The sequence below is a fragment of the Protomyctophum parallelum genome (genome assembly GCF_964188405.1).
Source record: "Protomyctophum parallelum genome assembly, chromosome: 23".
Lineage (NCBI taxonomy): Eukaryota > Metazoa > Chordata > Actinopteri > Myctophiformes > Myctophidae > Protomyctophum > Protomyctophum parallelum.
Window position 1 is genome coordinate 16,764,692 of NC_139715.1, and position 24,129 is coordinate 16,788,820.

Genomic DNA, 24,129 nt, shown 5'->3' on the forward strand with positions numbered 1-24,129 from the left:
TACAAGACAAGTTAAACAAAAAGGGAACAATTTACAGTACATGTTAACTTTTCGGGCAAGGGACGCCTGCGGTCGCAGAGAATAAATGAATGTGGTTGGGTTGTGTAGGAACTATAGACATCTACTTTCAAATATCTATTTTGGTGGTGGGTGCCTGGGTGGAGGCGGTGTCGCTTGCCGAAAAGAAAAACTTCTAATATATATATATATACATTATAAAAAAGGTATCAATTAGTAACTGAGAGGATACAAGTGTAAAGGCTATATGAGAATGGTGTACTCTGAGTTAAATGTCTTAACTTTTCGGCCGCAGAGTGTAAAATGAAGGTGGTTGTGTAGGAACTAACTTGCACTAAAACTTCACGCTAGCTCTGCGGCTAACTTCGTGTCGCTACCGCGGTAGATAAGGGAGGGCGTCCTGGTCAAACTTTGGACAGTTTTGTCGTTTGAAGAAACATTTCGCCGTGAACCCGAGCTATACAACCAACGACCAAAGCCGTTTTTTAAAGAAGACCCAAATAAGCAGACAAAAAAAACAAAACAAACAAACTAAAGCCACTTGTAGGAGGCTAACTTCCCATAGCTGCCCATTTAAAAGGCTCGATGACTAGACACGCTGGCTGGCTGGCAGTTCGGCTGCTGCTCCTCCTTCCCTCCCTCTGGAGTTTACACTTTCTTACTTTACAGTCAAATTAAAACCCACAAACAACACCCAAAACGACAACAACAACGCACCTTTCTTGTTCGCCTGCGCCACGTGGAAAAGAGCGACGAATAGAATCCGCGCGAGGACGAAAAAACGCGTCCTTCTCGACATTAAAAACTCTGGGGGACTCGTTGCTCCTCTGTGCGCCATTCTCCTTCCCTGGCTGGCTTCTTCTTTCTGACTAGTAACTGACTGCCGTTCTTCTAACTTCTCCTCGGACTGCCTCCGATGTGATGTGTGTGCGCTCAGCAGCAGACGCGTGTTTCTCAAACATGACAAGACGGGTTTGTCTGTGTGTGTGTGTGGGGGGGGGGGACGGACGGAGTGGGGACAACAGTTGTGACATAGGCTCACGTGGACGCGCTGGAACAGCAGGGGGCCATGGGCCAACGTTTCAGAACACATCTCTTTTTTTATGTCACGACAACCGTCCTTGACTGGTCTGGTCGGTGGTGGGGCCCGGCCAGACAGAAAATAGAGCCAATAATGAGAGTTAATGAGTGTATTACATTTTAATATAGTAGCTGAATAGTGACTACAGAGACATTATCATTAATATAAAGTTAAAAATGTGATGACTGAGCAGGCTACATTTTAATAACGCTAGATAAGTGGTTCTCAGAGAGATCCCTCATGGTAATTAAGGGGCCCCTGACCTGTTCACCAGTTAGTTTAACTCACCGTTTAATACAATAAATTAACCCTAGCACCAGCAGTATAGAGGGCTCCACTGTACTAGATTATTCCTCTCTTGACTTTATAGAATCAATTAACACTCAAACTTTGACACATACCAATTCAGAATGGACTTTCTCATGCTCCAAAAACGTTTCACTCTCTCACGATCGTGACAAGTACACAGTTGCCATTGGATTCCACAATGGAGACTTCACTGCATGTAGGCCTAGGCCTACTGTAATGTAGTCCACTGTCTGTATTCAGATTGTATAATTGCATGAGATTAAACATTTATCACCAATAATACGGTACCAGTGGCAAGGCCCAGGTGAATGAATGAATTCAGCTCACAACTGAACTATTGTGCTGAATTATTTGTGCATGTAGAATTAAACAACCCTGCCTTTTTATTATTATTTTTGCCTATTGTTTTTAGTTCAATGTTTGTTTTAAAAATGCCATTGACAATGAAGGGAAAATGTACGTCATATTGTATCTTTATTGTTAATGGCATTTAATGTTTGTGTTGGCACCGTTTGTTTTACATCACCTAATCAACATGAGTTAGACTTTAATATATTAGCGCCCCTCAGTTCACACGGGTGTGATTTTTAATTTCTGTGTTGTGCTGAGTCAACTTGGCAAAAGCCTGACTGCTGGGCGCCAAGCCAGTACACTTTGTTTAGTCATCTATCCAACACCAACGATGTTTTTGTTTGGCAAGATGTTGTACAGTACGGTAGGTACTAAACCTTGCACACAGGCTCCATGTGAGTGTGGATTGAGTAGTAAATAGTAATCTCAGCAAGGCAGATGGCTTCTTGGTTAGAGTGGGTGACAATATTATCACACGAAAAGATCAAATTACCTACCTAGGTTCCATCCTGGAGGCCAATCTTCCCGGTAATAAAATGGCCACCTCAAAGGCCCTTAGTTAAAACAAGGCTCCAGACCTCCCAAAACAAACTGGTCAGGCTCCTACTTGGCCTCACCCCTCACCCCTCACCCCTGCCCACTTTGACAGGCTGGGATGGCTTATAGGGTCGACGACAGAGTACAGCATCTTGCAATGGGTCTGGTCCACAAGATTCGATACACCACCAAGATACCCATGTACCTGTCTAAATACTTCCTTAATAATGTAAACGAAGTCCACACCCACAACACCAGAGGGAGTGCAACAAACCATGTACAACCCAGATCGGCACAAACAAGGGACTAAATTATTTTCGCTCCTATGCCACCAAAATGTGGAACGCCCTACCAACAGTCATTAAGACATGTGAATCCCTTGACTCCTTCAAAACCGCTCTCAAAGGGCACCTACGGATGGCTGCAATTCGAAACTGGCCTCTGTAAAATCTGAATCCCCCCCACCGCCCACCCCCCCCATTTCCCCTCACTGTATATGTATCTTTTTCCTTTTTGCTTCCTATATGATGAATTCCTGTTCTGTTCTTTAGCTACATAGAAGTGTCTATTTGTATGTCTCTAAATGTTTTGATGAATTGAACAATGTGGATCCTGTTGTAAACAAGTGTAATGCTTAATTGGGTCATCCACTCACAGTTAACAGTCTTTGTATTGAGTTTGTGCTTGAAATGTAGCCTACTGTAATTCTGCAAACTGTTAATAAATATTTCAATCAATCAATCAAAACTCTAGTCTACTAGTAATGTATGTCTCTGGTTGAACTCAAGAGGGCAGCAGAACAACACAGGAATGTACAGTAAAGTTAGCAGAGCATTTATTTTCCCTGTAGCCCACATTTCCCATGTTTCCTAAAATGTAAAGAGAAAGTTTGGTGACACTTTTTATTAAGGTAGGTATACATTCCCCAGTCCCATTAACTAGTCGCTTATTAGCATGCATATTTGTAGCATAGCCTATTGCCTGTCATTGCTGTAGTTGCTGCGAGAGTGAGGTCTGGCCATCACCAACTCAGGATTCCTGGATCGCTGCCCTCCACAATTTCCTATCCAACATCAGGTTCTTGAGCTCTGCAGTGTTGTCAGCCAAGTTGTCGCGCCGCAGCACGTCTACATAGGTGGTACGGTTCTTTCCCCTCCTGGCTTTGCCCTGGGTTGGCTCCCATAGGGTCAAGTTCTGGGTGGCTGACGCAGTGCCCTGTCAGCCTCATCCTTCACTCTTTGACTTTGTCCTTGACCCGTGGTAGGTCCCCATAGAGGTCCACATTTCTGATGCAGTCCATGTGACACCTAGTGCCATTCGTAGCATTCTTGTGTATACTCCATCCAGGGCTTTTTCCTGTTGTATTGTAAAGGTCCATGTCTCGGCCCCATACAGCAGTACTGACTCCACAATAGCTATGAACAGCCGCCTCTTAAGGCCTTCTCCCATATCTGATTTCCACACTCTCCTCATCCCCGTGCAAGGCTTGTCATATAAAGCACTAATGCCGTAATCTGCATGGCCATATTCTACAACTACCAGACCATTAACCAAGATCTTTCCCTCAACAACCTCCTAAATCCTAACTAACTGCGTATTGATATTAAATCAGGTGTTTTCCTCAATATGGGGCTTATAAAGTGTTGGTACCTCTATAGGCTAATAGTGTCTGTTTCATGTGACCAAACACACTTTCAGTGTTACTACCTAAAGTTCCAGGAATGTTTGTGAGTCTTTCAGATTTGATTGGTCTTACGTTTCAAACTGTGCTACTTACAGGAGATGTACCCTACAATAAATTGGAATTGAGGTCCACATGACAATCAATCCCCAACAAGGTCAGACAATCAGCTATGGAATCTTTAAAGATCCCTGTCAACTCAAGAACATTTCCCCGGTCCAAGTTACATCCATTCCACACTAATATGTTTTAGGTTTAAAAAAATAGCAGATCTACAAACTTGTAGGTAACTTCTGCTACTTGTAGAGGCAATTGCTATATTTCTTCTATTTTAAGGAGGAGTTTATTTTGTTCATTTGCAGAAACAGAACACAGTCTGGACTGAATGAGAAATATCTCCTTCCTCTAGTGCCATTGTATCCATATATGGTAATGAGAGCATACTATGATGATAATGATTAGAACCATGCAGACAGGAGGACCCTATAAATCTGTCAAGTCTTGAACAGAAGGTCATGGCAGGTTCAACTGTTGCTAATTTAAACACTCACTTGCCCTGTGTATGCCCATCATATCTGGACAGAGACTTGTCACATACAAGAACATACAAGGAAGATGTGTCAACTTAAGATAGACAAGGAGTTCAAGCAGAACTGGCTACTATAATGCTTGCACCTAACATCCACACTATAGCCTACTCATAATCATTCTAAACTATATTATTTATTAAACAACTATTTTCAACTATTCACCAGCCCTTTGCGCCTCTGTGCTGGCGATGGTAAAGATTGCCAGTGACTTGTTATCAATGTTCCACCAAGGGGGAAGAACATGATGCTTCTAATGAATTTAATTGTTAGGGGTGGTAGGTGTGCTGTGACACCGTCTTGTTAGCACGTCAGCAACACTGGGAATTGATTAGACATGGTGATGATAGAAGCACGGCCCACTGAGACTCTCTTCAGGAGAGCCCTGCGTGCTGTTTCTGCATTGCAGTCACAGTGTTTGTCAGGTGACTCGGTTTTTCATCAGGGCAGAGTGTTTTACTGGAGGTTTCAAAACAAGGTCTTTCTTTGAGCCTGTATGCTTTACTTTAAAAACAATTAATCTACCTCTAATCCATAACTTTATTTATTTAAAGAAAGGTATTAAATAAGGAATGAAATAATACGATTCTGAAACACTATCATTACCCTAGCTTTGGTCCATAGCTCTAATGCCGTTGCATGCAATGGCATTAGAGCTATGGACCAGAGCTATATTACCCTAGCCTAGCATTTATGAATAATTATTTGGCTTTATTGAACTCTACTTTGAGTGACTTACGTAAGGCTTACGCAACAAACCCACTGATAGTAGTGAGTCAATTGATCGTTTCATTGCAGACAAAGAGGCGAAATCTATGTCACAGAGGATTAGTAATAGGGGATGCTTGTGACATCATCATCATACCAGGAAGTTATGCGGAAATGCCTTCTGAGTGGCAAAAAACTACTTTCTGGCCTTGACAGCCCATACATCCACACAGAAAAGTCATATTTGATTGCATTAAATGACTTTAAACAACGTTAAATTCACTTTGTCACTCATCTGGCCCACAGATCACTCTGTCTTCCTAACCTTGCATCACCAGGCTTTTCACCTCAGAGGAAAGACTGTCTTCCTAATCCTACAGATAATAGAATTAGGGAACAACATAGACCAGTGCACCTGCTGGGAGCCTCAGGAGTCAGCAGGGTGAATCCAAAGGAGGTGGCCAATTATGAGGGCACCTGCCTGGGCTCAACCCACAACATAACCAAATTAGTTGGGAAACAAGCCAAACTAGAAAATTTGCAATTTAAAAACATTGCAGAGTGTGGTTGCCGCAGTGGCTTACATATGCCCCTCCCACTAGTATTGCCAGCCAATTACAATTTCAAGTCACGCCTTAGATCATGTGTAAGTAATTCGGAGGGGATTTAACCCCCGAAATTCATGTTTTTGCGACAAACGGTTACATTTCTCGCATTTGCGGCACCCCCTATGGATGAAAATGGAATTGGAGAACTTGGTTGATTGAACCACCCCGGACATGTGATTGAAATGTGGGATGGATTGGACATTCCGTTCGTGATTTATGGCATTTTTTGTGATATAGGCCCCTCCTACTAACTTCGGAAGACGATTACGGCCGAACGATACGCACTTTCAAAATTCAAAATGGCGGAAAATCTATCATGGCGGAAATGGGCGTGGCCTATATGGGGAGATGCGTCATGACCCAAGGAATCCAGGGAAAAAATATTTTTTATTTTACGACCTACGGTTCAAGAGTTATAAGCCAAAAGGTAAAGTGGGCTGTTATAGCGCCACCATGAGGCTGACCGATAACATTTTAGGGTTAAATAATTTTAGGGATAATGTTGAATTATCCCTAAAAGTTTTGTAACTATAGTGATTACAGTCTCCGAGGAACAAATACTTGAATGTGAATTTTTGCCTTTTCCCATGCATGTCAATGGGGAAATTTAAAAATCACTTTCACCTAGAAACTACATTCACACTTTGTTATTCAGCTTACTGTGGAGACACATGCTGGAACTTTTTAGTATTGAGTTTGTGCTTGAAATGTACTGTAATTCGACAATCAATCAATCAATCACTGACCTTGAGCAGTATAAATGACCTTCATAAGATTAGTAAATGACCTTCACCAGTATATATGACCTTCACCAGTATATATGACCTTGACCAGTATAAATGACCTTGACCAGTATAAATGACCTTGACCAGTATGCGGTCCGTGACCATGGACTATAGCCTTTCTCTTTTCCGCGATTTTCACCTTTTTTTTTTCAAATCCTCCGAAATCGAAAAAAAACGACATACTATTATTGTATGACCTCCGAGACCATGGATTAATGACCTTGACATGTATAAATGACCTTCACCAGTATAAATGACCTTGATCAGTATAAATGACCTTCACCAGTATAAATGACCTTGATCAGTATAAATGACCTTGACCAGTATAAATGACCTTGATCAGTGTAAATAACCTTGACCAGTATAAATTACCTTGACCAGTATGCAGTCCGACACCATAGACTATAGCCCTTCACTTTTCCGTGATTTTCACCTTTTTTTAAATCCTCAACAATGATGAAGAATCGCGCACTATAGCGCGCCGCTCAATGACCTCTGAGACCATGGACCAATGAACCATGTAAATACAACACATTGAGCAGGGCACTGCAGGGAGTTGAACCCCGTTCAATGAACCATGTAAATACAACACATTGAGCAGGGCACTGCAGGGAGTTGAACCCCGTTCCGGTAAACCAGAAGTACGACACCAGTGCCTTAGGTTTTGTGTTGTCCTTTACAGGTCCTTTCGTTGAAATGTAAATTTTACATTTCAAACAGTAAAGTAATGTATAAAGAAGAGAAACACAAAAGCACAAAAATAACATTTTCGAATTACCTTTGCTTTGCTTTTTTAAACTTTCTCTTTTGCCGACCTCCCACATTTCATTCGATGATTAACAAAAAACAGTGTTGGATCTGTAAGGATCCATTTGGTTACACGTGCGTGCGTGTGTACATGCTTCGATAACCAGTGTTGGACCTGTAAGGGTCAATTTGGTTACATGTGTTACACTCTCAGAGTTAAAGACCTGTAAGGGTCTATTTGGTTACATGTGTTACACTCTCAGAATGACAGACCTGTAAGGGTCCATTTGGTTACATGTGTTACACTCTCAGACTTACAGACATGGACCAAATGGTCCATTTGGTTACACTAGACCTGTACGTGCCCGTCGGCCACCATATATACTCTCAGAGTTAGAGCTGTAAGGGTCCATTTGGTTACATGTGTTACACTCTCAGAGTTACATTTGGTTAGCGTGTGCATGCACATGTGCGCCCGTGCGTGTGTAGGTGCATGTGTGTGTGCGTGCGTGTGTGCACGCTTCAATGACCACTGTTGGACCCCATGGGGAATTGGGGATCAAGGACCTCAGGGAGCCAACCATAATTCACAACGATCACAGCGAACTCTGTTGCGTCACAACTGGTGGCCAACAGTCATAACCAACACCGCCGCCGACCCACAGGAGAATACCATCGCACAGTGGTATCAGACCAACCACAATCAGCCAGCCCTCAAACCAAACCCTTCGACCTAGAAGAACTCGAAACTGCAATGGGAAAGTTGAGCACCTGGGACCTAACGCAAAGACCTGGCTCGTGGGGATACTGAATAAATGCATGGCACAGAAAACCATCCCTTCTGTCTGGAGAAAGGCCAAAGTGGTTGCAATCCCCAAACCTGGCAAAGACCCATCATCCCCAAAGAGCTACCGACCCATTTCCCTCCTCTGCATCACCTACAAGAGAGGCTGCTACTCCAACGCCTCATGCCACTCATAGACACCAAGCTGACTAAAGACCAAGCTGGTTTCCGTCCCGGCCGCTCCTGTGCTGGACAGAGCTCAACCTCACCCAACCTCTGGCTTGCTCAGCTCGCATTCTGAGCTGGCTGGCTTGCCAGAAAGGCTGGTTCTGTTGCTGCAAGGCGGGGCGGAGCAGACTGGGCCAGGCAGACAGAGAGCCAGGCCTCGAGAGAGGCCTGGCTGAGCTGACTGAGCAAGGCTAGTATGGCTGCAGTGGCTGACTGCAAGGGCTGATATGCTCTGGCTTGGCAGCCTGACTTTCTACACTGGCTGACTGGCGGAGCTGACTGGCTGCGTTCGCTGACTGGGCAGGCTTGCTGGCTAACTGGCTTGCTGAGCTCCCTGAGGGAAGCTTTGGGATGGATCTCTAGGGGCATCGGCTTGTGTTGAGCCTTCCAACGGCGTCTACCTTGATCTCCGTCCTAAGAAAGAAAGACAGAAAAAGAAAGACACGCACAAACCCAACTATGCAGCTTCCACCTGAGGAACCGAGACGCGAAAAAAGAACTGAGCGTCACTTGGGATGGTCACAAACTCTCCAACCATACCCACCCCATGTATCTTGGAGTTACACTGGACAGGACCCTCTTCTTCAAAAAACACCTGGAGAACACAAAAGCCACGGTCAACACCCACAATAACATCCTGTGAAAACTAGTGAACTCCAAGAGGGGCGCAGACCCACAAACAATCCGTGCAACTGCCATGGCCCTGTCTTTCTCTACAGCAGAGTATGCCTGCTCAAGCTGGAGCCGATCACGTCACACCAAATTGGTCGACACAGCCCTAAATGACACCTGTCGCATCAACACGGGATGCGTCAAGACAACACCTGTCCCGTGCCTTTATGCACTAGCCGGCACCTCCCCCCGCACATCAGACAACTGTGTATCGCTCAAGATGAATGGAGAACACAGGAGATAGACAGTGAAGTTGGGAATGAACGAAGGAAAGTCTGGAATTAAATGATAGAGAACACCTCACACACACATAGTTTCCTTTCGTGGCTGTTTACATTCGAGGGTTGCCGGTCCTCTCGAACGGAACAGTTTAACGTCATGCCCAGGACGAAAAGATATAGAGAACACCAACATGACAAATAACAGCAGGAAGGCATGGGCCACAATCCACCGTCTTGGCAAAGACCACACCACCCATAATTCACAACGGTCACAGCAAACTCTATTGCATCACAACTGGTGTAGTTATTGGATGGAGCCCGCACACCACCAAAAAAAGAAAAACAACATACTATAGTATGCCCTCCGTGACCATGGACTTTAGCCTTTCGCTTTTCTGCGATTTAACCTTTTTTCAAATCCTCAACAATGATGAAGAATCGTGCACTATAGCGTGCCACTTAATGACCTTGACCAATATCAATGACCTTGAGCAGTATAAATTACCTTCAATAAGACTAGTAAATGACCTTGACCAGTATAAATGACCTTGACAAGTACAAATGACCTTGACCAGTATAAATGACCTTCACCAGTAGAAATGACCGTGACCAGTATATGACTGTGACCAGTATACATGACCTTCATGAGACTAGTAAATGACCTTGACCAGTATAAATGACCTTTATAAGACTAGTAAATGATCTTCACCAGTATAAATGACCTTGACCAGTATGCAGTCCGTGACCATGGACTATAGCCTTTTGCTTTTCCTTGATTTTCACCTTTAAAAAATCCTCAACAATGATGAAGAATCGCGCACTATAGCGTGCCGCTCAATGACCTGAGACCATGGACCAATGAATGAAATACAACACATTGAGCAGGGCACTGCAGGGAGTTGAACCCCGTTCCGGTAAACCAGAAGTCCGACACCAGTGCCTTAGTTTTTGTGTTGTTGTTCATTTAAAGGTCCAGGTGTGCATACGCATGTGCGCCTGTGCGTGTGTAGGTGCATGTGTGCATGTGTGTGTGCACGCTTCAATGACCACTGTTGGACCCAATGGCGATCAAGGACCTCAGGGAGCCACCCATAATTCACAACGGTCACAGCAAACTCTGTTGCATCACAACTGGTGGCCAACAGTCGTAACCAACACCGCCGCCGACCCACAGGAGAATACCATCCCACAGTGGTATCAGACCAACCACAATCAGCCAGCCCTCAAACCAAACCATTCGACCTAGAAGAACTCGAAACCCGGAAAAGCAGCAGGGATTGATGACATACTGGCAGAAATTATACAGCACCTGGAACCTAACGCAAAGACCTGGCTCGTGGGGATGCTGAACACATGCATGGCACAGAAAACCATCCCTTCTGTCTGGAGAAAGGCCAAAGTGGTTGCAATCCCCAAACCTGGCAAAGACCCATCATCCTCAAAGAGCTACCGACCCATTTCCCTCCTCTGCATCACCTACAAGAGAGGCTGCTACTCCAACGCCTCATACCACTCATAGACACCAAGCTGACTAAAGACCAAGCTGGTTTCCGTCCCGTCCTGTGCTGGACAGAGCTCAACCTCACCCAACACATTGAGGATGGGTTTGAGGGAAAACAAATAACTGGAGCAGCAACTGGAGGGCGAAGCAAGCACGCAGGCAGCTTGTGCCTGCCTGCGTGCCTGCCTGCCTTCCTCATGTGGAAACTGCATAGTTGACTTTGTGTGTGTCTTTCTTTTTCTGTCTGTCTTTCTTAGGATGAAGATCAAGGTAGACGCCGTTGGAAGGCTCAACACAAGCCGATGCCCCTAGAGATCCATCCCAAAGCTTCCCTCAGGGAGCCCAGCAAGCCAGCTAGCCAGCAAGCCCGCCCAGTCAGCCAACGCAGCCAGCCAGCTCCGCCAGTCAGCCTGTGTAGAAAGTCAGGCTGACAAGCCAGAGCATATCAGCCCTTGCAGTCCGCCATTGCAGCCATACCAGCCTTGCTCAGTCAGCTCAGCCAGGCCTCTCTCGAGGCCTGGCTCTCTGTCTGCCTGGCCCGGTCTGCCCTGCCCTGCCTTGCAGCAACAGAACCAGCCTTGCTAGCAAGCCAGCCAGCTCAGAATACGAGCTCAGCAAGCCAACGCAGCTGGCAAGCACGCAGTTAGTCTAAACCAGTTTCAGACAGGCAGGCCAAGGCAGACAGACAGGAAGACCGAGGCGCCTAGGCAGGCAGACAGGCCAGGAAGGCAACAAAGTGCAGGCAGGGGGACTATCCGGCCTAAGGCTGCGCTGCAAGGGTTGGAGCCTGGCCAGCTCCTGCTGGTCTTGGCTGAGTGGCTGTGGCTGCACAGTAAGGCTGCGGTAACCTAGTCTGGGCTTGCTGCTGCACTGGCTTGCTCAGCTGGCATTCTGAGCTGGCTGGCTTGCCAGAAAGGCTGGTTCTGTTGCTGCAAGGCAGGGCAGGGCAGACCGGGCCAGGCAGACAGAGAGCCAGGCCTCGAGAGAGGCCTGGCTGAGCTGACTGAGCAAGGCTGGTATGGCTGCAGTGGCTGACTGCAACGGCTGATATGCTCTGGCTTGGCAGCCTGACTTTCTACACTGGCTGACTGGCGGAGCCGACTGGCTGCGTTCGCTGACTGGGCAGGCTTGCTGGCTAGCTGGCTTGCTGAACTCCCTGAGGGAAGCTTTGGGATGGATCTCTAGGGGCATCGGCTTGTGTTGAGCCTTCCAACGGCGTCTACCTTGATCTCCGTCCTTAGAAAGAAAGACAGAAAAAGAAAGACACACACAAACCCAACTATGCAGCTTGCACCTGAGGAACCGAGACGCGAAAAACCGCCACCGACCCACAGGAGAATACCATCGCACAGTGGTATCAGACCAACCTCAATCAGCCAGCCCTCAAACCAAACCCTTCGACCTAGAAGAACTCGGAACTGCAATGGGAAAGTTGAAACCCGGAAAAGCAGCAGGGATTGATGACATACTGGCAGAAATGATACAACACCTGGGACCTAACGCAAAGACCTGGCTCGTGGGGATACTGAATACATGCATGGCACAGAAAACCATCCCTTCTGTCTGGAGAAAGGGCAAAGTGGTTGCAATCCCCAAACCTGGCAAGACCCATCATCCCCAAAGAGCTACCGACCCATTTCCCTCCTCTGCATCACCTACAAGAGAGGCTGCTACTCCTGTTTACATTCGAGGGTTTCCGGTCCTCTCGAACGGAACAGTTTAACGTCATGCCCAGGACGAAAAGATATAGAGAACACCAACATGACAAATAACAGCAGGAAGGCATGAGCCACAATCCACCGTCTTGGCAAAGACCACACCACCCATAATTCACAACGGTCACAGCAAACTCTGTTGCATCACAACTGGTGTAGGTATTGGATGGAGCCCGCACATCACAGGTGTAAAAAAAAACGTTCTGTATTGAAATACTGACAACGTTTCGATCTATTTGATCTTCATCAGGTCATGTGTACACAAAACATACACTTTTATACTAAGGGAGTGCCCCCATCAACCAATCAAAACACCACATTTTGGTGCCCCTCCCATCACTGCAGGTGTGACACGTCAACCCTGAGTGAGTATGTGGGGACCCAGACATATTGATGTAAATATAGTCTGTTCAGAAATGTTAGTGCCTCTCATAGAGCTTGTAGGTGATGCAGAGGAAGGAAATGGGTCGGTAGCTCTTCGGGGATAATGGGTCTTTGCCAGGTTTAGGGATTGCAACCACTTTGGCCTTTCTCCAGACAGAAGGGATGGTTTTCTGTGCCATGCACGTGTTCAGCATCCCCACAAGCCAGGTCTTTGCGCTAGGTCCCAGGTGCTGTATCATTTCTTCCAGCATGTCATCAATCCCTGCTGCTTTTCCGGGTTTCAACTTTCCCATTGCAGTTTCAAGTTCTTCTAGGTCGAAGGGTTTGGTTTGAGGACTGGCTGATTGTGGTTGGTCTGATACCACTGTGCGATGGTATTCTATGTGGGTCGGTGGCGGTGTTGGTTACGACTGTTGGCCACCAGTTGTGACCAACACCGCCACCGACCCACAGGAGAATACCATCACACAGTGGTATCAGACCAACCTCAATCAGCCAGCCCTCAAACCAAACCCTTCGACCTAGAAGAACTCGAAACTGCAATGGGAAAGTTGAAACCCGGAAAAGCAGCAGGGATTGATGACATACTGGCAGAAATGATACAGCACCTGGGACCTAACGCAAAGACCTGGCTCGTGGGGATACTGAATAAATGCATGGCACAGAAAACCATCCCTTCTGTCTGGAGAAAGGCCAAAGTGGTTGCAATCCCCAAACCTGGCAAAGACCCATCACCCCCAAAGAGCTACCGACCCATTTACCTCCTCTGCATCACCTACAAGAGAGGCTGCTACTCCAACGCCTCATACCACTCACAGACACCAAGCTGACTAAAGACCAAGCTGGTTTCCGTCCTGGCCGCTCCTGTGCTGGACAGAGCTCAACCTCACCCAACACATGGAGGATGGGTTTGAGGGAAAACAAATAACTGGAGCAGCATTCAGAGATCTCTCTGCTGCCTATGACACTGTCCAACACCGCACAATGGTCGGGAAAAGCCTCCTCAACAACAGGCGCTTCTATGTCCAGTTAAATGACCAGAGGAGTAAATGGAAAGCCCAAAAGAACGGCCTACCACAAGGTAGCCTGCTCGCCCCCTCCTTTTCAATATCTACACAAACGTCCAGCCACTACCCAAAGTAGTAGTACTGGAATGAAATGATAGAACACCTCACACACACATAGTTTCCTTTCGTGGCTGTTTACATTCGAGGGTCGCCGGTCCTCTCGAACGGAACAGTTTAACGTCATGCCCAGGACGAAAAGATATAGAGAACACCAACATGACAAATAACAGCAGGAAGGCATGGGCCACAATCCACCGTCTTGGGGGGAAAAAAATAGCTGATCAATAAGCCCCAAACGCGTCTCTGGAGTGAGAGGGGAAATATAGTGGAAATATAGTCTCCATCGTCAAAGTTGCCCACCCCCATTCTAAACACTACAACATGCAGAGGAGAAGTCATAACAGAACCATCTAAACACTACAACATGCAGAGGAGAAGTCATAACAGAACCATCTAAACACTACAACATGCAGAGGAGAAGTCATAACAGAACCATCTAAACACTACAGCATGCAGAAGAGAAGTCATAACAGAACCATCTAAACACTACAACATGCAGAGGAGAAGTCATAAACAGAACCATCTAAACACTACAGCATGCAGAGGAGAAGTCATAACAGAACCATCTAAACACTACAACATGCAGAGGAGAAGTCATAACAGAACCATCTAAACACTACAACATGCAGAGGAGAAGTCATAACAGAACCATCTAAACACTACAGCATGCAGAGGAGAAGTCATAACAGAACCATCTAAACACTACAGCATGCAGAGGAGAAGTCATAACAGAACCATCTAAACACTACAACATGCAGAGGAGAAGTCATAGCAGAACCACCTAAACACTACAGCATGCAGAGGAGAAGTCATAACAGAACCATCTAAACACTACAGCATGCAGAGGAGAAGTCATAACAGAACCATCTAAACACTACAGCATGCAGAGGAGAAGTCATAACAGAACCATCTAAACACTACAGCATGCAGAGGAGAAGTCATAACAGAACCATCTAAATACTACAACATGCAGAGGAGAAGTCATAACAGAACCATCAAAATACTACAGCATGCAGAGGAGAAGTCATAACAGAACCATCTAAACACTACAGCATGCAGAGGGGAAGTCATAACAGAACCATCTAAATACTACAGCATGCAGAGGAGAAGTCATAACAGAACCATCTAAATACTACGACATGCAGTCATAACAGAACCATCTAAACACTACAGCATGCAGAGGAGAAGTCATAACAGAACCATCTAAACAATACAACATGCAGAGGGGAAGTCATAACAGAACCATCTAAATACTACAACATGCAGTCATAACAGAACCATCTAAACACTACAGCATGCAGTCATAACAGAACCATCTAAACACTACTCTGTTCTCCTCTAGTCGATTATTTATTCAGCCACGGACCACCATTTGAGGCCATTTAGCCTCTCAGACCCATTTGAGCCACTGACCACCATTGTGAGCATAGAGTATATTATGAATAGAGAAAAGGCACCCAGAGGAAACCCTGAGGCCAAATGGACATAGTGGCCGAATGAAGGTATTGCAGCCTGGCCCCAAACACATGAACGCGCTGGTCCGTTGACTATCATTGTGCACGTTCACGACGGCAGCACGCTAGCTAGCTAACGAACTAGCGTGCATCCCAGAATGCTCTGTTCCTACTGTGTTGTGTTGATATATGTTACTACTACTACTTTATAAAACCATGATCCAGTAGCCGAATGGTTCAGTCGATGGTGGGCCCGGGTTCACTTCCCGGTCGATGACCGAGTTTATTTTCTTCTTAACAAACACAACACTGTTTGTTTGCATCAAGTCGAGGTCCTTTATTCATTCGGTATCTGAGCCACGGGACCACCATTTTTAGGCTCAAATACTGAATGAATAATGGACCTCGACGAGAAAAGCTAAAACAATTGTGCTAGTTTGGTAAGAATGAAGCTAACTCTCAGTCCTCGATGGGGACTCGAACCCGGGCCCTGTTGTCTACTAAGCGCCGAGAGTAACCATTGGGCTACTGGAACTCGGTTTTACTGAGTGGCACGAACATAATATATAAACATCACAACAAGTTAACATCATATAAAGTGATCACAGATGTTTGAACAACAACAACGTTAAGTATTAAATAACATTGAACGTACCTGCTTGCTGCGGACACGACGACGACCGACATGGTGACGTGGCAAAACAACACTGAGCAAAACCCCCTCCACGCGTCTCTTCCGTATTTGAGGGGGGGCGGCACTTCCTTCCGGGTGTGACGTGAGGCCACGCCCGCGAGTCTTTTGCCGGAAGCGGGTTACGTCACGGCTTAAATAGTCAATACAGACATGAGTCCCTTTCCTGGCAGCGTCCTCAGTGGTCTAGCGTTCTAGACGCCCGACATCTTAATACAACTTTATAGAACTTCACGGGTTCAAACCCCTTTGATGTTTTTCCTCAATCATTGATTCACAATATACCAGAATGCACGTTTAATCATAATACATAAAGCAGACAGCCCTGTGATTAAACCTTCAGCATTACATTACACTGCAACCCCACTGTGGCTAATATCTTTTTATTCACAATGCCAAGTTATTGTACTCCTAATAATATATCATGGTGTAGTCTAGCTCTGGTTTGATTGATTGATTTAAATATTTTATTAATAGTTTGTAGAATTACAGTACATTTCAAGCACAAACTCAATACAAAGACTGTTAACTGTGAGTGGACGACCCAATTAAGCATTACACTTGTTTAAGAGGGTCCACATTGTTCAATTCATCAAAAGTCCACATTGTTCAATTCATCAAAAAACAACATTATTACAAACGTACATTATGTGGGATCCTTTAGCTTACAAACGGAGTGACATTTCTGGCCGCAACGTGGGTGTCGCTGGGCTGTGGCGCTGCCAACTGACTTTTGTGTTTCCCTCTGCTTCATGATCACCTTTTAGTTCCTTTATTACAGCGAATCAAAGGTGTGTGAAATACTTCTGTAATTAATGACTTGCTGACTATCTCGCGATTTTAGCCTGGATTTAGTGTTCACGCCACATAGGCTATACATTGAAGACCACATAGGCTATAGCCTACATGAAGACCCGACTCCAGCAGCAGAACTGACAGGTAGGCTACAGTACCAAAAAAAAGCCCTATCTTGACCACAGAAACGCCCCTAAAAGACACGGTATCCTACCGTCGGTATACGTGTAACATAGTGTGTATAAATTGGCAGATTTTATTTTTTATTTTGCACGTCACTTTCTGACTTTCCAAAGGAAACGTTTTAATGCCTTATTGCTGTGTTGTTGGTGATTTGTGGATTCGTTTTTAGATCAATCAGGGATCTGTTAATAACTTAATACTGTACTGCAGTCTGCAGTTGTTCCCAAATCCACATTTGTTGAGCCCCCATTAGACCTCCATTAGACACTACTTGATATGTATCAAACAAATTTGGCTAATAATAAATTAATTAACATAATTTCAAACATTAAACCATTTAAACTTCTTCACCTGAACTGAACCAGCTCGGTGAAATAACTCAGTACTCAAAACATGTTAATTGATATCAATTTTATTTATAACTGCCAATGTCATGTAAATGTACAACGCACAAAATGTATGTCACCATAACCAAACATGTATTTCTACTTGATAAACCTTATTTATTGGAAGACGGAGCACTTAATTGCAGCATGTATAGATTTTGAGTCTATAATTTTGTTCTAAATACCTGCAAATTGACAAATTGTACATAACTCCTGTACTGGACGCTTTATGTATAAAGTAAAGAAAATAAAGAACCAGACCACGTGATTAGACAAAAAGTCTCTGCAAGCTGATAAAAAAAAAGTTTACCCAAACTTACAAGTGAAACTTCAGTAGTATTTAACCCATTCTGACCTGAGATCAGATTCATACGAGGTTTCCACATGGACACACACTGGTCTGATTAACCCATTCTGACCTGAGATCAGATTCATACGAGGTTTCCACATGGACACACACTGGTCTGATTAACACGGTTCTGAATGTGAAAATCTGACATAACATTTCTATGTTCCGCATCTAGAGCCATACTGTAAAATAGATTCCAGCCTCACAAGAACTATGCATACATTTCACCTGGGCTGGTGGTGATTCACATTAAATGCCGGCAAAGCCATCCATCCTTTAATCACTTGAAATGTGAAATTATCCTTTACAAATGTTCAAAAACAGCCTCACAATGCTGTGTTGTGAGTTTGTAGATCAGCCATTTTTACAATTGAACATTGTTGTGCGACTAAGTGTATATATTATGTAGGACTTAAGAGGTTAATTACAAAATGATGTAACAACTAGAAAATTCGCAATTTTAAAAAATTGCAGAGTGTGGTTGCCGCAGTGGCTTACATATGCCCCTCCCACTAGTATTGCCAGCCAATTACAATTTCAAGTCACGCCTTAGATCATGCGTAAGTCATTCGGAGGGGATTTAACCCCCGAAATTCATGTTTTTGCGACAAACGGTTACTTTTCTTTTCTTGCTTTTAGAACTTGGTTGATTGAACCACCCCGGACATGTGATTGAAATTTGGGATGGATTGGACATTCCGTTCGTGATTTATGGCATTTTTTGTGATATAGGCCCCTCCTACTAACTTCGGAAGACGATTACGGCCGAACGATACGCACTTTCAAAATTCTGCGGCTCAGTTTTAATTGGATGGGTCCAGAGATCACGTGTGCCGATTTCTGTGAGATTTGGACAAAATCTGTAGGAGGAAAAGCAAAAAGTGTGTTTTGGACAAAATTCAAAATGGCGGAAAATCTATCATGGCGGAAATGGGCGTGGCCTATATGGGGAGATGCGTCATGACTCAAGGAATCCAGGGAAAAAATAATTTTTCAAGAGTTATAAGCCAAAAGGTAAAGTGGGCTGTTATAGCGCCACCATGAGGCCGACCGATAAAATTTTAGGGTTAAATAATTTTAGGGATAATGTTGAATTATCCCTAAAAGTTTTGTAACTTATACAAAAAATGCCTAATAAAAACAGTATTAAAAAAAAAAAAAAGTTTTGTAACTATAGTGATTACAGTCTCCGAGGAACAAATACTTTTATGTGAATTTTTGCCTTTTCCCATTCATGTCAATGGGGAAATTTAATTCACTAATAAATTCATATCAATTAAACTATACAACATTTCTCTTAACAAAATACAAGCACACGATTCCCGATTTTTCCGGTCAATTTGACATATGGCTCAAGTGCGTACAGCGTACAGTGTGGGAGGTATAAAGCGTCAAAATAAAGACTACTCCAGTGAAAGAATAAAGTATCACAGTTACAAGAGTCTGGTTGCCCATTCGGGCAACCACACTAACAAGAGGTTGCTCTGATGCTCTCACAGGTAAGGCGAGGTTGGAGACTCCGAACATGGCTTGAAACAACGGATAAAGATTTGTGTTGTTGTTGCTACAATTCACAAACTGTATGCACGAGCGCTAAACACAAATTGGAATAGCATTGCACAACATTTTCTATATTTTCCATATCCCTGGAGAAAGTATAAAACAGGCTGGTGCTTTGAATTATGGTGTAATGAAGCTGCAATAAGAAAAAATACATGCAACGTCTAAAACAATTACAGTATTTCTGCCTTATGCCCAGAAGTTGAGCCATGCAGACATCACATTTACTATGAAAACATGATCTCCCGTCATCACACCTCCATATATGGTCATGCCTCGTGACATCACGCCTCCATCCAGATCACAACACTGACCTCATCCATGGCTCTGACCTCAGCTAACCCTGGATACATGTGTATCCAGGGTTAAAATAACTTGATGATCCAGTCTTCCAGGAGAAGACTGGATCATCAAGATCTGCATATATGGAGCCGGCCAGCAACTCTACATCTGACCTCAAACCTCTAAAACCTTAGATCTCCATATATGGAGCTGACCTGTGTTGACATTCTATATGTTGTTCCTCCCCCCTCCTGTTCTGACATTTCATGTGTTGATTTGACCTCATCAAACCCTGTACTGTACACTCCATATATGTCCAGTACAGAATTCATTCCATATGTTGACCCCCCGTGCCAAAGCGCCAGCGCTCGCTCAGCAGTCTGCTGTCATCCAGGCGGATGCGTGGGTGACCCAGGCGGAGGTCGCTTCTCGCCCTCAGGGCGTCTTACTGGTTGTCATTAATTGTGTTTATGTTTCAGGAAAGTCTGTACTTCTTGCTTATTAGGTAAACAAACGCTTTACATGATTACTGACAACAGACATAAAAAAAGTTTTGCCATTAATTATAATAGTATTATTAATTTAGATTAAACTTCTTTAATCATGTTATGATCGTCATGGCTGCACATCGCCCTCAGCCAGAAGATTAGTTCCAATCTCATTTGTAGTCACTAATCTCTCTTGACAGTCTGGTAAGAAAAAGGCCTCGTGCCCTCCTCGGGAATCAGAAGTCAGACATATTTCAACGTGCTGTGAACATTTGTTTGTAACTAATTACTGAGATTGTGCATGTATGGGTGATAGCTATAGGGAACTTTTTGCATAATAATGTAGATAATAGCACTGATTGCCATGTACGGTATGCATTGTATTGTAACATACTTGATAACTAACAATCTAACGAATGACCCAGAAGGACTTGGAAAGGGTGTTCTTTACTTTTCTTCACGTCATCTGTCTCCAAGGAGCTAACCAAGACATTCAAAGGGGAAGGATGTCACCCCAAAATTGACAATGCTATAAGGTGTTCATTGCCTTGGCATCTCAAGTCACTGGAAAGGCATGACGGATGCTGTTCTGTCTATTTAGTATTTGAGATGTGTGTGTGTGTGTGTGTGTGTGTGTGTGTGTGTGTGTGTGTGTGTGTGTGTGTGTGTGTGCTGGTTTTAGATAGATAGATAGAGATAGAGATAGAGATAGAGATAGATCTTTATTTGTCATTGCAACGTGTACAACGAAATTAAAAGTGCCAACCAATCAGTGCATCATATCACAAAACATACTGTACAAGATAAAACAAAAACACATGACTTCTTGTTATTGCACAACCCCAGCAGCCCTAATGCACAAGCATGTCATTTTCAGCTGTGTACAGCTGTGTAGCTTTGTACAACAAACCCTTATTGTACTTAAGATAATATATAATAATATAATAATATAATATAATAATATAATAATTTATGATGTGGAGGAAGAAAATGTCAAACTGTAACAGGATATATCTTTCTTTTTTCTTATTTTTACCTGCCAGTGCCTACCGATGATGTCACTGGTAGGCAGATTTCTGAACTGACAACCTGACAATCACCATGTGCTTGCAGTTACAGTAGCTGAGGCAGACAGCCAGCCAGTGGTATTAGCAGAGCTCAGGGATACACCACACATTGATCTAAGATTAGCTTCTTCTCTTGAGCTGCAGCCTGCAGGTTGCCCAGAAGGATTTCCCTCGTATTTTCTGCCATTGGTGGTTGGAGCCTTGTGGCAGTTTTTTTTGTTTTGTTATCCAGCCACCAAAAAAAGCTTTGGTGAGAGTGGTGTAGAGTAGACTCTGTAGTCTCTCCTATGTCAGCTGGGCTGGGCTTTAGTAGGCCTACTACATTTACATGAACCATATAGGCTATGCAAAATAATGCAAGTGGCACCATACATATAGGCTAGACTTCCTTTGGGAAGTCAGCTCTGCAAAAAGTAATTGTGTTGTATTGCTTTCCTAGATAAATGTCTGACTCCAGCAAGTATATAGATGAGATCTGGGTGGGTTAAACCAGTGGTTTCCAATGTGGGGTCCGGCCGGGGACCCCCAGGGGTACCTGAGGGAGTTCCAGGGGGTCCCCAGCTAAATGATAGTTTGGAAGCTGTGGGGTGGGGGTAGGGAACTGTGACGGATATTGTGTATTTGTTTGGTTAACTGTATGTAATGTGTTTTATTTTCGTTTTATTTTTCGTTTTGTCATTATTTATTTATTTTTGTGTTCTGTATTTATTATTGTCAAAACATTTCGTGATATTTTATTTGTATTTGTGCTGCCATGGGGATGTGGGGGGGAAAAAATACATGTCAATTGTTTTGAAAATACTTCTTTGTACTGTAAAAGAAATCAATAAACATATGGTCCATTTGGTTCCATTTGTACACTCTCAGAGTTAAACTAACATTGATTTTACAATATAAATTGGGGGTCCCAGAGTTAGAAATGCCATTAAATGGGGGTCCGTAGACTAATGCATGTCAAACTGGTGTCCTTGAAATTAAACGGGTTAGGATCACTGCTAGCCATGGTTCATGTCATCATGGCAGTCATGTTTCAGGGCTAGATCACTGCTAGAGCCGTAAAAACTTCTCTTATGGGGTCCCTGGTATATATCTTTTCAAATTGGGGTCCGCGGGCTAATGAGTGTCAATTTGGGGGTCCTTGACATGAAAAGTTTTGGGAACAACTGGGTTAAACGTGTCCTACACTGCTTCCCCAGACAACACGTGCCATAAAAATATGAGTAATTTCCTCTGACTGCAACATGCTCCTTCTGCTCCGACTCCTCCGAGAGTGTAGCCGGCAAACGGATTTGGTTCCAGTTACACTCTTGGAGTTAAATGCACACCGAGTATTTTACTGTGATAGGCTAGTCTTGGCCTCCCTCCCCCTACCCTTTGTACCTTCTGGACTGGTGACTACAAAGCGCGCGCGGCCGCGCGCACTGCTGCCCAGATCAGGTATGCGTCAACACGCGCGGAGCGGCGCTGTCCAGGCAACAGTGTGCTGAAGGAGCGCAACTTTAAACGCTAACCATGCAGTTAAAAATGACACATTGTTGGATTTCGAGAAGGATGTGATTTCCCCCCCGTCTCTCTTTACGCGAACTTTCTTTGGTATACGGACGGGGTAGCGGAGGTTGGAACTATAGCTGACTATTATGTTGAGATTAATTCAAATTTCAACGTGACTAATTGGATAGGGTCACGGTTTACCATGGCCTCGTCAACAAAATCAAGGTAGGCTGAATCGCATTTGTATAGGCTATGGTGATGTGTCGATGTGTGGTGCACTGGTAGGCTATATGTTTGTTAAATCTGTGTGCAAGAATCATACACTTAAAGCTTGGAGATCAACAGGTCTCACAGACCTGGCGATCTAAATTTAGACTGCATAATCTGAGCGAAAAGGATTTGAGTTAAAGCTCTGCAAGCTAATAGGACTAAAATAGTTTGAAAAATACTGCTCCAGGTCAGAATTATAAAGGTTGTGAGTTGAATATTAAAGCATGTCCAGGGAAATGCACAGAAAACAGTGTACGGAATGGATATCAAGACCGATGAACAACCATATAATTTATAAAAATAGGTAGACCTATATATGTACCCATGCATGCTGCATTTGACTTTGCGAACACACACCATTCATACTAGCCGCCCACTGCGACACGTTGATATAAATACGTTTTATAGTTAAATTAGGCAATTTTAAATGCTCGTCCCCTCATCACAGCACCAGTTAGCTATATAGTTTGTATATGATTTGATCTGTTAATTCTGAACCTGTTCTACAATAATCGCTTGATTCACAACGATAGTTTAAGTTTTAATATCACATGCAGTGAGTGTTGGTGGTCAGGCATCTTTAGACCTCTTGAAGCAGTCAGTGTCCTATAGCTGGTTGGCCTATAGGCTATACAGTAACATTGATAGTTGAGAGTGAGACCCCCTCTCCACAAAAAAATCTTTGTGTGATTGATGGTGGTGCAAACATTGTGCAGCCACTCCAATGCCCAGCTTTGTCCGTCCACGTGCGGTGTCTTGGTGTCCCTAACCTAATGTATGTTTAGGGTACCAATAGGGGGCGCTGTTGCAACACTCACTTCAGACAGGTCTGATGTTTGGAGCTTGAATGACAACCCTGCATGGTGGTGTCTTGCACTCTGCATTGTATATCTCTTTTACCACCAACATCTGGTTTAAGATCAGCTATCCCTGATTCCTGACTCAGGGCACAATGCAGAGTGTGCGGGGTGTGTGATGTATAAAGGCCGGTCCACACCAATGCAGAATGCAACCGTTACTGCCATTTGGGATAATGTTTGTATGTTGAAAGTTGCATCACAAATCATTG

At 44.1% G+C, this 24,129-nt stretch overlaps 1 protein-coding gene across 1 annotated transcript in view; it reads right to left on the reverse strand.

The window, feature by feature from the left end:
• LOC310854210 (transmembrane protein 131-like) overlaps positions 1–970 on the reverse strand; it is a 48,619-nt gene extending 47,649 nt beyond the window's left edge. The window contains exon 1 of the mRNA XM_083758758.1: positions 736–970. Coding sequence (XP_083614884.1) covers positions 736–856 — 121 coding nt within the window. The 5' untranslated portion in view covers positions 857–970. The remainder of the gene's footprint in view (positions 1–735) is intronic.
• Between the last annotated feature and the right edge of the window lie 23,159 nt (positions 971–24,129).